The sequence below is a fragment of the Eumetopias jubatus genome, unplaced genomic scaffold (genome assembly GCF_037043125.1).
Source record: "Eumetopias jubatus isolate StellerSeaLion01/CBP00866 unplaced genomic scaffold, mEumJub1_p1.0 scaffold_6, whole genome shotgun sequence".
Lineage (NCBI taxonomy): Eukaryota > Metazoa > Chordata > Mammalia > Carnivora > Otariidae > Eumetopias > Eumetopias jubatus.
The window spans coordinates 82,869,295-82,883,488 of record NW_028274812.1 but is presented as its reverse complement, the minus strand read 5'-3'; the positions used below and the strand labels follow the sequence as shown (position 1 = coordinate 82,883,488).

The 14,194-nt window shown below is 44.3% G+C and overlaps 1 protein-coding gene across 1 annotated transcript in view; it reads left to right on the top strand.

Annotated features, from left to right (window-relative positions):
* CD109 (CD109 molecule) overlaps positions 1–14,194 on the top strand; it is a 123,489-nt gene that overhangs the window by 31,663 nt on the left and 77,632 nt on the right. The window contains exon 5 of the mRNA XM_028097760.2: positions 4,662–4,787. Within this exon, the coding sequence (XP_027953561.1) occupies positions 4,662–4,787 (126 nt within the window). The remainder of the gene's footprint in view (positions 1–4,661; positions 4,788–14,194) is intronic.

Genomic DNA, 14,194 nt, shown 5'->3' with positions numbered 1-14,194 from the left:
TGTGAGAACCAAGTTGAAGACAATTGAGATCCAGCTGGACCTGCTTTTCTACATTGATGCTAAGGAGAATATGAGACATTTGATCACTTCATAGAAATAGGGTGGTGACAACCCATCCCAGTTTTCCTGGGACTATCTTGGTATTACAACCAAAAGTCACTGGTCTTGGGAACCCTCTTGGTTACCCTAAGGGTTCCGATGAATACCATGGAATGGAAGTCAAGTTCAGGCTTTTTTAGTTCAGTATCTTCTTACTCTTTTTAACTTCTTTGTTATAAATTAAACTAAAAAGCAAACAAAAATCAAGTGAACTTCAAGCCAATTTGTGTTTGTAATAAATACAACCTTGGTTAGCATGGAGCTCAATGCATATTTCTTGAATTTCCAAGAATTGCAGCTCTGTGAATTTCCGCTTTTGCTATGTATTGGAATGTCTGTAAAGGAGGTTGGCATAGTGAATAGCATTTCTTTTTTTTTTTAGACATTTTATTTCATTTTATTTATTTATTTGAAAGAGAGAGCACAAACAGGTGGAGCAGCAGGCAGAGGGAGAGGGAGAAGCAGGCTCCCCACTGAGCAGAGAGCCCTACATGGGGCTCGATCCCAGGACTCTGAGATCATGACCTGAGCCGAAGGCAGATACCTAACAGACTGAGCCACCCAGGCACCCTACTGAATAGCATTTCTAAATTCAAGTAGCTCTCTAAGCAGGGTTTTATGGATTGCACTCATACCATCTTTCAAATCAGCATCTTCTTGTTTCTGGCTGTTTCTATCCAGTCGGCCTCGTTCTACCTGTAGTAATAAAAGTCAGCACTGGATAAATTGCCTGCTTTAGGCATTAATCCAGAAATAACCCTGCTGATGCTGGACAAATTCCTTACAGGAGTTTGCGAGGATTAAGTGAGATAATTTAAGTAAAGCATTTAGAACTGTGCTGGTCTGCGCATTTTTATTATTTTGCCTCTCTATGCTGCTTTAGGGTCTGCCTCTGAAACCTTCAATTTGTACTCTTGGGCTCTTCTCTCCAATTTTGAACTTAGCTTGCCACATTTGACTTTCTCAGAAGCACTCAGAGAAATCTCTCATCCTAGTGGCCTGGCCAAGATGTGGCCCTCTTGGCCAGGGGAGGGGAGTTTACACTTGTTAGAAATCCACCTGGAACCAGAGTGTTTGGGCATAGGTGACTGGGCGGGAAGCCATCCTCTGCTCTGTGCATCCAGGCAATGAGGCTGGGGTCCGAACTCAGGTCCAGCCGCCTCCTTCCCTGTAACTTGCGGCCAGATTGGAGCTTTGATGCCCACACTGCTGTTCTCCTTCATCTGAAAACAGTCATCTGGGCCAGACTGTGATGTTTTCTCTATTTTTCAGTGTGGAATAGTTGGTTTCTTGGCAAAACTTCCCAGAAAAAAGTAGAACTTAGAAGAGCCCCTGACTTGAATCCATTTGTACTTGCTAGTACAGCACCACCTGCAGGATACGGTGGAGAAGTGCATCTGATGGCTAGGAGGCTGAATTCTCAGGACCCATCTGGCCCAGTCAAGACCATCAGTGATACTGTCAATAACGATGGAACGGGACAGATGGTAGCTACACTTGTGGTGAACACAGTGTAAGGTGTAAACTTGTCAGATCGCTAAGTTGTAAAAGAAAAAGAATGGCTGTAGGATGTAGCTAAAATATTGATTGTCACAGCATATTCAGGGGTGATCAGTGGGGTTTTTTTTGCTTTTTTTTTTTTCTTTTTGGTTATTGAGTGTTACTCATTTTGCCTGCCTCAGTAACTGACTTTCTCAGGATGCAAGGACCTTCAGAGCCCTTTGGCAGTGGTAAAAACATGCCCTAATTCCGGCTTCCTCCAGCTAACGTGGGCTAATGCTATGGAAATAAGCTTCTTCGACCCTGGCCTGGCAGCTGGCTCAGCTGGCTTATGCCCTGACTTCCTTCTTGAAGAAGGTGTTGCTCTTTGTCCAGGTGAATGACCTTACCTGGGGAGAGGTGTTGTTGCCTTGGGGAGATACTTTGTGATTGTGGCCTGGAGGAGCTGTGGCAAAACCAGGACGTCATCCCTGGTGAGGTGAGGGGGCCGCCTTGTTTAAGTGATTTGACTTCTCCAGTTCTACATGCTAGACAGACCCTGGGTGCATAATCCAGGACTCTAACGAGTGGCAGAAATTCTCCTTGGGGACACATTCTCCAGCCAGGGAGCTTATTGCTGGAGACAGTCTGGCCCAGGCATCTGATACTGCGCTGAGCTGAGGCACCTGACAGAGATCCAGAGCCATCTAAAGGTGACTCAGAGGGCACAAGGGGCCACCTTTCCAGCCCCTCCAGCCTGTGGCTGTGGTGGCTGTGCTGGGGACACTGTTCACATAGTACCTGGCTGTCCTGTGTGTGACCTCGCTGGGTTCTGCTGTGACACCACCATGCCTGGCCCACACACATCCTGATGTGTGAAAACTTCTGGTGTTTCTACATTCTCTCTGTTTTTGGTGACGGTTAGGCCTAGGTCTAAGACAGGCTTGAGGAACCAGTGAATTATCTCATTCACTCCCAACCCTCCAGATCCTCGGGGTACAAAGTCATCAAAGACTCCATTTAGGACTTCCTTTGCTTGTAGGGCCATGGCCCCACCTGGGAGAAATGTAAACCCTCACCAAAATAATGCACCAGCAGAGTACGAACATTCCTTTCCCGACAGTTTATATAACACTGGGAATTATTGTTATTTTTTTATTTTTGTCAGACGGACAGAAGAAAATGGTATTTTTTTTTTGTTTTCACTTGCATTCCCTTAATTATCAGGCAGCATATATTTATTAGCTATTTGTAGTTTTTCCTTTGCTTAAACTCATGTTTAAATGCTCATGTGTGGGTCTCCCATGCATCATGCTGTGGCAGGCACAGGAGAACTGACGGCTGATTACAATGCCCATCCCAGGAGTTTGCCAAGGATGGTGACCTGCTTAGTCTTGACTTGCTTTTGGTCTTTGGTTTTAACAATTAGTTTCTGGCTTACTAGACTATGCTTTACTCAGTTCTCAGCATTGTACTTACCTCTGACTTTCACCTTCTCCCCCACTCAGGAAGAGAGGTTTCTTCTGGCTTCTAGTAACTGGGCTAACCCACTACCTCTCGTCAAAGGATAGAGAATAAGAATAAGGGAAAATATTTGATCCCTGCTCTTAGGAGCTCACAGTCTAGTTGGGAACAAAAAACCCCATATATCACCCATGAGTACCTTACGCAGTAATATGTCTCAAAAGGGGTAAACTCTAGGTGTACTAGGGACTCTCCAGGAAGTGGCCATTTCATCTGTTGGTGGTGTGGATAGGAGGCAAGACACTGGACCTCATTGCATCAATTGGCAGGAAGGGAGGGCATTCCATGCAGCAACTATAGAGGCCTAGATGCAAGGGTGAATTGCAAGCAAATCTGTATGTTTGGAGGAAGATGAGCGTAGAAATGTAGATGGAGTCAGACTCCTAAGTTCCGTACACCATGTAAAGGAGTGTAGACCTCATTCTGTAGGCAAACAAAAGCCAGCATCACCTAGTGGTCCAGCATAATGATCATAGCCAGGGTGTCTTCACTGCCTGTTGTATGTCTGGAACTGGACCAAGCATGTTGACCACTTTGCCTCAGTCTGAGATTTGTGTTTCAGATGGATAACACTGTCAGCAGTGGGGAAGATGTCTTGGAGGGGCTACACTGGAGGAGGGAGATTGGTGGTAATGGTTAGAAAACAGGACGTGGTGGCTGGATGTGAGGATGGAAAGAAAGGGATAAATTAGAGAGAGATTCAAGAGACGGAGTTGACAGGGCTGGGAATGTGAGAGGAATCCGGGATGGCTGCTGGATTGGCTTGGATGAATGCTGCGTAAGGGGATCGTTGTCTGGGAGAGTCTAGGAAGACTGAAATGTTTTTCATGCATCCCCTTGGCTGATCATCTCTGTGATACATTTTGTTGGATTAAAAGGCACATGGGTTTGAATCCTGAATTCACATATTACTTACAGTTGAGCGCTTACCTAACCTCTCTAGGAATCAGTTTTCTGCTATAATGTGAGGCCATTCCTCCCCTGGAGGAGAATTACAATGATTTTTTGATTTTATTTATTTGTTTGACAGAGAGTGAGCACAAGTAGGCAGAGTGGCAGGCAGAGGGAAAGGGAGAGGGAGACTCCCCACTGCGCAGAGAGCCCGACTTGGGGCTCGATCCCAGGACCTGAGTGGAAGACAGACGTTCAACCAACTGAGCCACCCAGGCGCCCCAGAATTATAATGATTGAGGGATGTGTGAGTTGTAATGATAAGACAGAGTGCTTGACATGTGGTGGGCCTTGAATACACGAGGCCTGTGATCTCTACAGTTAACAATAACGACACAAGTTTGGTGGTGTACATTGTGTTCCGTGTAGAAGGAAATATGGTACCAAGAATTAAAAGGTGGAGCAGAATAAAGATGGAGAATATGAGGAAGGAAGAAATTTTGATTATCTTCTGTCTAGTAATATATAGCCAACATTTTCCAAAAACTATCTCTGTTGCCATATTTTGGATGTGCCTGGGAGTGCTGCAGGGCATCATTCATAACCAGATAGGATACACATGTACAAAGCTGTCTTTATACAGTTAACATGTATGGTTTTCATTGTAGGACCCCAAGTCAAATTTGATCCAACAATGGTTGTCAGAACAAAGTGATCTTGGCGTTGTTTCCAAAACTTTTCAATTGTCGTCCCATCCAATACTGGGTGACTGGTCCATTCAAGTTCAAGTGAATGTGAGTATAAACGTATTTTTAGGGGGAGTGCTAAAATGATTTAAATAGGTCAGGTGGGGAAATATCTTCAAAGTCATTTGTTCAGTGAACAGAAAAATGTTAATCTGAATATCTAGACAATTTAAGTGGTTTATTTTTAATTTACTGTGTTTATCAATGGGTCATCTTTCATTGTAACATACTAGAGTTTTAGTCATTACTGCTTTTTTCTGTAATACAATGTATGAAGGTTAAAACATTGCCTTTTAGTGTAAAACTGATTAATGTTTATTTTACTTATTTAGTGCATACGTTGAGTATTTTAAAACTAAGCAATGAATACGTAGTTATTATTTGGCAGATTTCATCTCTCTGAATAATGACTCCTGATGAGATTGGACTAACCTACTTTATCTTTGTTTTAAAAAACACAGTGGTCTTCGGAGGTGGGTCGGGGGGGTGGGGTAACTGGGTGATGGGCATTAAGGAGGGCACTTGAAATAATGAGCACTGGGTGTTATACGCAGCTGATGAATCAGTAAATTCTACCTCTGTAACTAATAATACAGTATGTGTAAACTAAATTGAAATTTTTTTTAAAGATTTTATTTATTTTTTCATGAGAGACAGAGGGGGAGAGAGAGAGAGAGAAGCAGAGGGAGTAGCAGGCTCCCAGGGAGCAGGGAGCCCGATGCGGGACTCGATCCCAGGACCCTGGGATCCTGACCCGAGCCGAAGGCAGACGCTTAACCATCTGAGCCACCCAGGCGCCCTAAACTAAATTGAATTTACATAAAAAATTAAAAATAAAAACCACAGTGATTTTAAACAGCCACACTCATTTTCTGTTCCCCAGTCCTCCTTGTCTCCAACTTCTCCACCTCCTTCCTTTGTTCAACTGCCAACTTTTGTAGCTCTGAGACCTAACAGGGCAGGTGCACAATGCCCTCCTCTCTCTGCCCTAGGTTCTCTCCTGCTCATCACTGTGTGATCTTGAAGACTCATTGAGTATTTTCCCATTTTCTTTGGTATTTATTAAAAAATATATAAATGTATGAATAAGAGCTTTTAAAAATAGTTCTATTAAAATAGCTTCTCACTGCTGACATTTTGGACAACAGCTCTTTGCTGTGGGCATTGTCAGGTGCACGGGAGGATGTTTAGCGGTATCTCTGCCCTCAGCCCACTAGATGCCAGGAGCAGCTTTCTCTTCCCTCCGAGTGTGACAAACGCGCGTGTCTACAGACATCGTCAGTGTCCCCAGGGGAAAATACCCTCTCTCTCCAGCATTGAGAACCACTTTATCAGAAGGAATAATCATTCATTAGTATAGGACCTTAAGTGAGATAAAAGTACCAAGTGCTTCATCAATAAAAACTAAAGAAAAATTTTCCCCTTTAGTTAACACATTTTGGGGTGACATCCTGAAAGCAGAACTCGTCCCCCCTCGCCAGCACGTGTTTTGAGCACCCACGTAAAGATGAAGAGTGCCGTCGGCCTGTGGAGAGGTGGTGCTGTGGAGGGAGACGTGGGCAACAAGAGAATGTAGAGGGCGCGCGGGGGTTAGCGGGTGACGAGCCCAGAGGGGACCGGACATTTGTGCTTACCGAGGAGGAGGAGAGTGGATGTTTGGGAGACTTCGGAGAGAGAAAGCTGTGTGTAGAGGTGGGGAAAATGCAAGAGAGCCTCACAGGTCTGGGGGCGTGGGGGAAGTCTCGTGTTCCTGGCACGCGTGGAGGAGGATGGGAGCTGAAGATGAGGTACGCACGAGTTTGAGGGCGTTCGGGGTTTATTCTCAGTACCCACCTTTGATTTCACTGTAAGCTCTCCAGGATCAGTCGTTTGTTTATCCACCCGTCTGTCCATCTTCCCATCTGGCCCTCTGTTGAATATGTGGTGCGGGCTTATAGGGCAGTGGTGGATACAAGGAAGTAAACACGCGGGATCTCTGTCCTCGAAGACCATCGTGTGCTGACAGGAAGAGAGCCTAAGAGCTGACTGACTCGAGCGTGTCAGAAAACCCAAGGCAGCACAGCAGCGGAGGGACCGCAAGGTGCTGAGTCAGCGAGGTCCAGCGGGTGCTTCTAAGGCTGCAGTCTGACTGGGACCAGCGTGTGATAAAGAGGGTTTATTGTAAGGACGAGCGCCGATGCTTGTGGGGACACGGCTCCCTCCGTCTCTTGTGGCCTGTGTCGTTCTCTCGTTCTTCTGCCAACCTTTAAATCCGAACCGGTTGCAGTGGCTCCGCTAAATAACCAATATCTCAGAGCCCTACAATCCAGCCTCTTCACTGGTGGCTGGCAAGCTGTGGACGGGCTCCCTTTGGGTCAGGTGTCCACTGTTGGCCCATTCAGAGGCACCTCTGCACGCTGGCCACGTGGGGTGGCAGCCTCCAAGAGGTTAATTTGTTCAGTGAGTGGTGAACAGAATATGTGCCAGAAGAGAGAGGGCGATAGAATAGTGGAGAAAGATTTTGGAAGATGTGAGATCATAGGTTGGAAGATTTACAGGTTTTCTCATGCCGTGGTTTGTGGACTCGACCTGTCATGTTGCTTTGGTAGGAAAAAAAGACAAGGAAATGTAGGTACTTACAAAATTCAAATCGTTGACGAGATTTGGCCTTTGCCCACATCTAAAGCCTTGTTAAGTGCCCACCCTTATCCTTGAACCCTTTGCTTTAGACATATTATGTGCTTTAAGTTTCTTAAACTCACAGTTCTGTCTGATCCCAGAGCTTTCCCCATGCTGTTCCCTCTGCCTGGAACACTCTTTCTGCTGTAATTCTAGATGCTTGCTTTTGCCCTTCAGGCATCATCTAAAATGGCCTGATCCCTCTAGACATCCCCAGAGCACTCTGTGCTTGGTTCATTCATGTCACTTTTAACTGGTGGTACCTAATAGACTGTGGTCTTTTGGGGCTTGTTTGCATCTGTATCTCCGTGACTTAGCACATGTTTTGTGCTTGGATATTAGTCAGTATCTATTAGATGAGTGTATTAAAGCTCTATGATAATCCTTTGTATTGAACTAAATATAATTTCTCCTTTTCCACATTCTGTAAAGCATCTTCGTCTTTTAGAAGACAAGCATATCGATCGAGTACTTACTGGTGATTTTTTCCCCCCTAATTTTATTGAGGTATATTTGACAAATAAAATGATAGGATATTTAAAGTGTACAATGTGATTATTTGATATATATACACGTTATGAAAGGATTCCTTCCAGGTGATATCATGTAAAGGCACACACTAAGGGAAAATAAGCACTTTTATTAAAAAAAAAAAAAAAGGGTCCTTTAAAGGCCGCCAGGGGTCAGTATAATCAAAGAAATGTTATGGGAAGCAAACCCAGACTCAGTCTTTGTCTCTGGTTTTTATCTTTCCTTGACTCCTGCGTAGCATTCAAAGACTGTTTATTGGTTATTATTAAACTCTTTTTTTTCCCCCAGCAGTGAGTAATGACTATGGTGGAAATGTATTTATTATTTAAATAGTCCACCACGGTAAACTATATTTTCGTTTTTCTAAGGCAGTGACCATTCTCAGTATAAATCTCAGGGAGGAGAAAATATTTATTTCAGAAGAATGTTTGAAATTCCATTTGTTTTTAGAAAAAATATGGAACAATCCTAGTATTACACTTATCAGAGCTTTGATTTGTAGTGACTGTGCAGATTATCAGCGTGGCATTCTTAAATCACCCTTTTTGCTAGGTCAGAAAAAGGATCCTTTAGGTAGAGCACATTTGGTGGGTTCCTTGGCATTTCTACAACTATAAAATGTACCTTTATGTGAGTGAGTCATTTACTGTATGCTAACCTTTCTGGGTTAGTTACATTGCTTTTGACCTTCAAGTTTTGGTTTTCACTTTCAGGATTTTTTTATAATGAGTAATTATTTTGATTTAGTAAGATTTCTAAGTTTTTGTTCTTATTTTATCTTTGTATTGTGTAGCATATAATGGTAGAGCATAGTAAGTTCCCTATATATTCACAGACCTACTTTTTTTACAATGCTAATTTAATTAAATTGCAAAGCTGCTCTTGATGATAACTTTTAAAGTCTTTTAAAATTAGTAAAATTTAGTAAGAGCACTGATTTTTTTTTAAAGTTTTTATTTTATTTATTTATTTTTTAAAAAGATTTTATTTATTTATTTGACAGAGAGAGACACAGTGAGAGAGGGAACACAAGCAGGGGGAGTGGGAGAGGGGGAAGCAGGCTTCCTGTGGAGCAGGGAGCCCGATGCGGGGCTGGATCCCAGGACCCTGGGATCATGACCTGAGCTGCAGGCAGACGCTTAACGACTGAGCCACCCAGGCACCCCTAAAAGATTTTATGTATTTATTTGAGAGAGAGCACAGGCTGGGGGAGCATTAGCTAGAGGGAGATGCAGGCTCCCTACTGAGCAGAGAGCCCGATGTGGGACTCGATCCCAGGACCCTGGGATCATGACCTGAGCCGAAGGCAGACACTTAACTGACTGAGCCACACAGGCATCCAAGAGCACTGATTTTTTATGTGTGCTGCTTATGCATGTACTGAATTTGTATACCTGCCTGGAATATGGATAGTTCTTTGCTGTGTTGGGGACTGTGCTTCTTCTCTTGAGAAGAATCACCATCCTTTCTACCTCTTCCAGCCTCCTGCCCCAACATCCTTTCTCCCTTAACTTCCAAGGGCACTGTGACCTCCCCTCAGAGGGAAGAAGTTTATTTTAGCTGTAATGCCTCTTCATAGTAGTGTGTATTACAGAGTTGCTATATTTCAGGTACATTAGAGAACAAGTGGGGAAATGTGCTCCAATTTAATAATCATCTTACAAAAATATCCCTTGGGCAGATAACTTGTGAAAGTTAGACGTTGCTTGTATTTTCATTTTTTTTTTTTTTTGGTAATACTTCTCTAGGTGCCTTATCTCTCTAGGTATCTATCTCTTGACTGGTATCCTTGGCTTTCCCAAATAGTTGCATATTTTTTTTCATTTTTTAAAATTGTGGTAAAATATATGCGGAATTTACTATCTTAACTATTTTTGAGGGTACAGGCCAGTGGTATGAAATACATTCGCATTGTTGTGCCTCTGTCACGGGTCTCCATCTCCTGAACTCTTTTCATCTGGCAGAACTGAAACTCTGTGACTAAACACTAACTCCCCAGTCCTCTTCTTCCTCAGCGGGGGGGCAGTCTTCGCTCTCCTTCCTGCCTCTATGAATTTGACTATTCGAAGCACCTCATATGGGTGGAGTCATATAGTATTTTTCTTTTTGTGACTGACGTATTTCACTTAGCATAATAACCTCAAGGTTCATCCAGATCGTCACACATGTCAGAATTTCCCTCCTTTTTAAGGCTGAAAAATGTTCCATTGTATGTATATACCAGGATTCATTACAAATGGTCTTGCATCTCTGATTTAAAAATTGTATTCCAGGTTACTAGAATACAAACAAATTGTATTTCTGGCTTAGAGGTTCTTTCAAAGAACTTCTAACATTGGTGTGTGAACACCAGGCTCCTAGAGCGGGGAGGGATCTGGCCATCCCAGCCCTCTCCCCAGGGGCGCCCACAGCCCCGAGTTCCAGGCCTCTGGGTGATCTAAGCATGGGCGCTCATGTTCCTCTGAGAACCCGAAGGGAGATCGAGTCACAGAGACAATCCTGCTCCATTGATAATTGGGCCATTGCCCTTTTCCGTAGTGGGCGATGGAAGAGGGAAGCCTGTCTTCCCTTCCGGAGGAGTTCGTGCAGCAGAGTTGACCGCCTGAGGCTGCACTTGCTAGAACCTACCAGTGGTTCTCTTTTTTTAGATTTTTATTTATTCATTTGAGAGAGAATGAGCTGGGAGAGGGGCCGAGGGAGAGGGAGAAGCAGGCTCCCCGGTGGAGCAGGGAGCCCGATGTGGGGCTCAATCCCAGAACCCTGAGATCATGACCTGAGCTGAAAGCAGACACTTAACCAACTGAGCCACCCAGGCGCCCGCCTACCAGTGGTTCTTAAACAGCAGTGTGCCTAAGAACCAACTGACTGGGGAGCTTATTTAAGATGCCGAGTTTAGGGCACCTGGGTGGCTCAGTTGGTTAAGCGACTGCCTTCGGCTCAGGTCATGATCCCAGGGTCCTGGGATCGAGTCCCACATTGGGCTCCCTGCTCAGCGGGGAGTCTGCTTCGCCCTCTGACCCTACCCCCTCTCATGTTCTCTCTCTCTCTCATTCCCTGTCTCTCAAATAAATAAATAAAATCTTTAAAAAAAAAAGATGCTGAGTTTGGGCCCCGCCCCCAGATCACAAGTCACAATATCACAAGTATTGCTGGCCTGGGACCTAAGAATTTGCATTTTAAATAAGCACTCTGGGAAATTCCATTTGTCTTCTGGACCACATCTTGAGAAGTGGTGATTTCTGTCCTTGGCCAGGCAGCCTTACTTTCTGTCCATTCCTCTGAGAGGCAGAGTCGGGTGGTATACAAGGCACGGAACAGGAGACATTCTTTAATTCCCTAGTGGGGAGACTCTGAGCTATTGACTTTGACTCTAGGTAACTAGCTCTATAGACCTGGCACCCTAGCTTAACCATAACAGATTTTTGGGGAAAAGCTGTGTTTTTACAACAGTATCTCTGGTGATTTAGATGCATAGCCAGCAGGGGAACCACCAAACAGGCAATCTTGTGGTCTCTTTGAACTGCAGTTTCTCAGCCCTTGTGTCTCCCTGAGGCAGTGGTGGGGTGGGGACGAGAAGAAGGTGAGAGCTCGTAGTCGAGGCTGGAAATCAGTCTTCTGGAGCCCTGTCTAATACATGTGCGTGTGTCCAGTTGTTACGGAATTCAGATGCATTCTGCCTTAGTTGCTCCTTCGTTTATAGCAGTTGCGTCCATTCTTTTGAGTTACTTGTTGTGGCAAGGTTAGTAAGGGTTGCCAGCAGCATCTCACAACTTCTCATAGCCTTGCAGCGTGCCCCTTATCTTTCCAGCCTTGCTGCCTAGCTGCTGCCTGGCTCGGTTTGCTTCGGTTGGAGCCGTTTGTCCTAGGAGCACATCTTTGTTTGGACAGTTCCTGTCCTTGAAGTTCTCTGCAAGTAGCATCTGGTGACCCCTCCCCTGGCTTGTGCTGACAGCTGAACAGAAAGCATGGAGCAAACTGTGACAGGTCAGAAAACAGTGGCATCCTCTGGAATTTGGATGGAGCTTCCAAAATACTGTCACTAGCCTCCGCTTGAAGGAAGACTGCTTTCTTTCTGGGAAACACTTCAAGTTCTTCAAGTGTGCAGGGAGAAAGTGGGGGAGGGAGGGGAGTTGGTTTGAGGATTTTGATTTCTTATAGCAGCAACTGACAGAGGTGAGCACTTCGTTCTCCATTCTCCATGGGCCCTGATACACATCATCTCTACTGCAGCACTTACTGCTCAGGGTAGCTGTTTCCTTGTATTGTGGCAAAATGTAAATAACATAAAACCATTGTAGCCATTTTTAAGTGTATAGTGTTCAGTGGCATCAAGTACATTTACATCCATCACCACCACCAATTTCCAGAATTTGTTTCATCTTTCCAAACTGTGATCAGGGTAGTTTTTAAAAATATGACTCCCTTATTTATTAGACTGTGAGTTCCTTGAAGGTAGGAGTTCTGTTTCATTAATTTTCATGTTTATTCTGTCTAATTGGGTATCTGACCTGTTGCGGGAACTCGTTCATGCTTGTGGGAGGAAAGAATGAGTGAATGAATGGTTTCTCCTAGGCTATTGCCATTGATTATTATCCTTTGCTTTTTTTTTTTAAGATTTTATTTATTTATTTGAAAGGGAGAGAGAGAAAGGGAGAGCATGCACAAGCATGAGCAGAGGCAGAGGGAAAGGGAGAAGCAGACTCCCTGTTGAGCAGGGAGCCCGACGTGGGCCTTGATCCCAGGACCCTGGGATCGTGACCTGAGCCAAAGGCAGGCACTTAACTGACTGAGCCACCCAAAATGCCCAGTGGGGTGCATTTTAATTGCTGGACTCCAACCTAATTTTTTTGAGGAGTTCCTTGTCTTGTTCTTCCCCGCCAAAAGCTGCCCTAGGAGTGCTCTTCCTTTCAAGTGTGTCTTACCTACTGCTCTCTTCAGGTACCTCTTTTTTTTTTTTTTAAAGATTTTATTTATTTGATAGAGAGCGACACAGCGAGAGAGGGAACACAAGCAGGGGGAGAGGCAGAGGGAGAGGGAAAAGCAGGCTTCCTGCAGAGCAGGGAGCCCGATGTGGGGCTCGATCCCAGGACCCTGGGATCATGACCTGAGCCGAAGGCGGACGCTTAATGACTGAGCCACCCAGGCGCCCCCAGGTACCTCTTTTTGGCAACAGGCAGAAACTCTGGGATCAGACGTTAGCATCAGTGAAATGGAGGCTCTCAGGAGACTGTCAGCACGTAGCACGGTTACCCAGATCCACCTCTTCATTTTATGCAGGAGGAACTGGAGAGAAGTTGATGTGACCTGGTTAGGTTTACATGGTGTTTTGGTAGCATCAGGGCTAGGAGCTAGATCTCCTGACACTTTCAGCTGTAGAACATTAAATTATTTAATATGTGCAGCAATTGCTATTTAAAGATGGTCACCTTTTTGGTTGAGTTTAGATGTCAACAGAGCTTGCTGTATGCATTGGTGGAGAAGGTGTTCATCTCTGTGACATGATTTGAGGGTGCCATACAATCACTCCCTCACACATTGGCTTGTTTTCTTTTTAAGTTTTCATTTTAATTCAGTTAGTTAACATACAGTGTAATATTAGTTTCAGACGTACCATATGGTGAGTCAGCACTTCCATACATCACCCTGTGCTCACCACAAGTGCCCTCTTTAATCCCCATCACCTCTCTCACCCATCCCCCCACCCACCTCCCCTCTGGGAACCATCAGTTTGCTCTCTATTGTGAGGAATCTGTTTCTTGGTTTGCCTCTCTCTTTTTTCCCCTTTGCTCGTTTCTTTTGTTTCTTAAATTCCACATGTGAGTGAAATCATATGGTATTTGTCTTTCTCTTGCCAATTTATTTTGCTTTCACATTATACTCTCTAGCTCCATCCATGTTGTTGTGAATGGCAAGATTTCATCCTTTTTTATGGCTGAGTAATATTCCACTATATATGTGTGTGTGTGTGTGTGTGTGTGTGTGTGTGTGTGTGTGTATACATGCCATATATATATTTGCCACATCCTCTTTACCCATTCATCAGTTGGTGGACACTTAGGCTGCTTCCATAGTTTGGCTGTTGTAAAAATACTGCTATAAACATTGGGGTGCATGTATTCCTTTGAATTAGTATTTTTGTATCCTTTGGGTAAATACCCAGTAGTGTGATTGCTAGATCATAGGGTAGTTCTATTTTTTAACTTTTTGAGGAACCTCCATACTGTCTTCTATAGTGGCTGCACCAGTTTGCATTCCTACCAACAGTG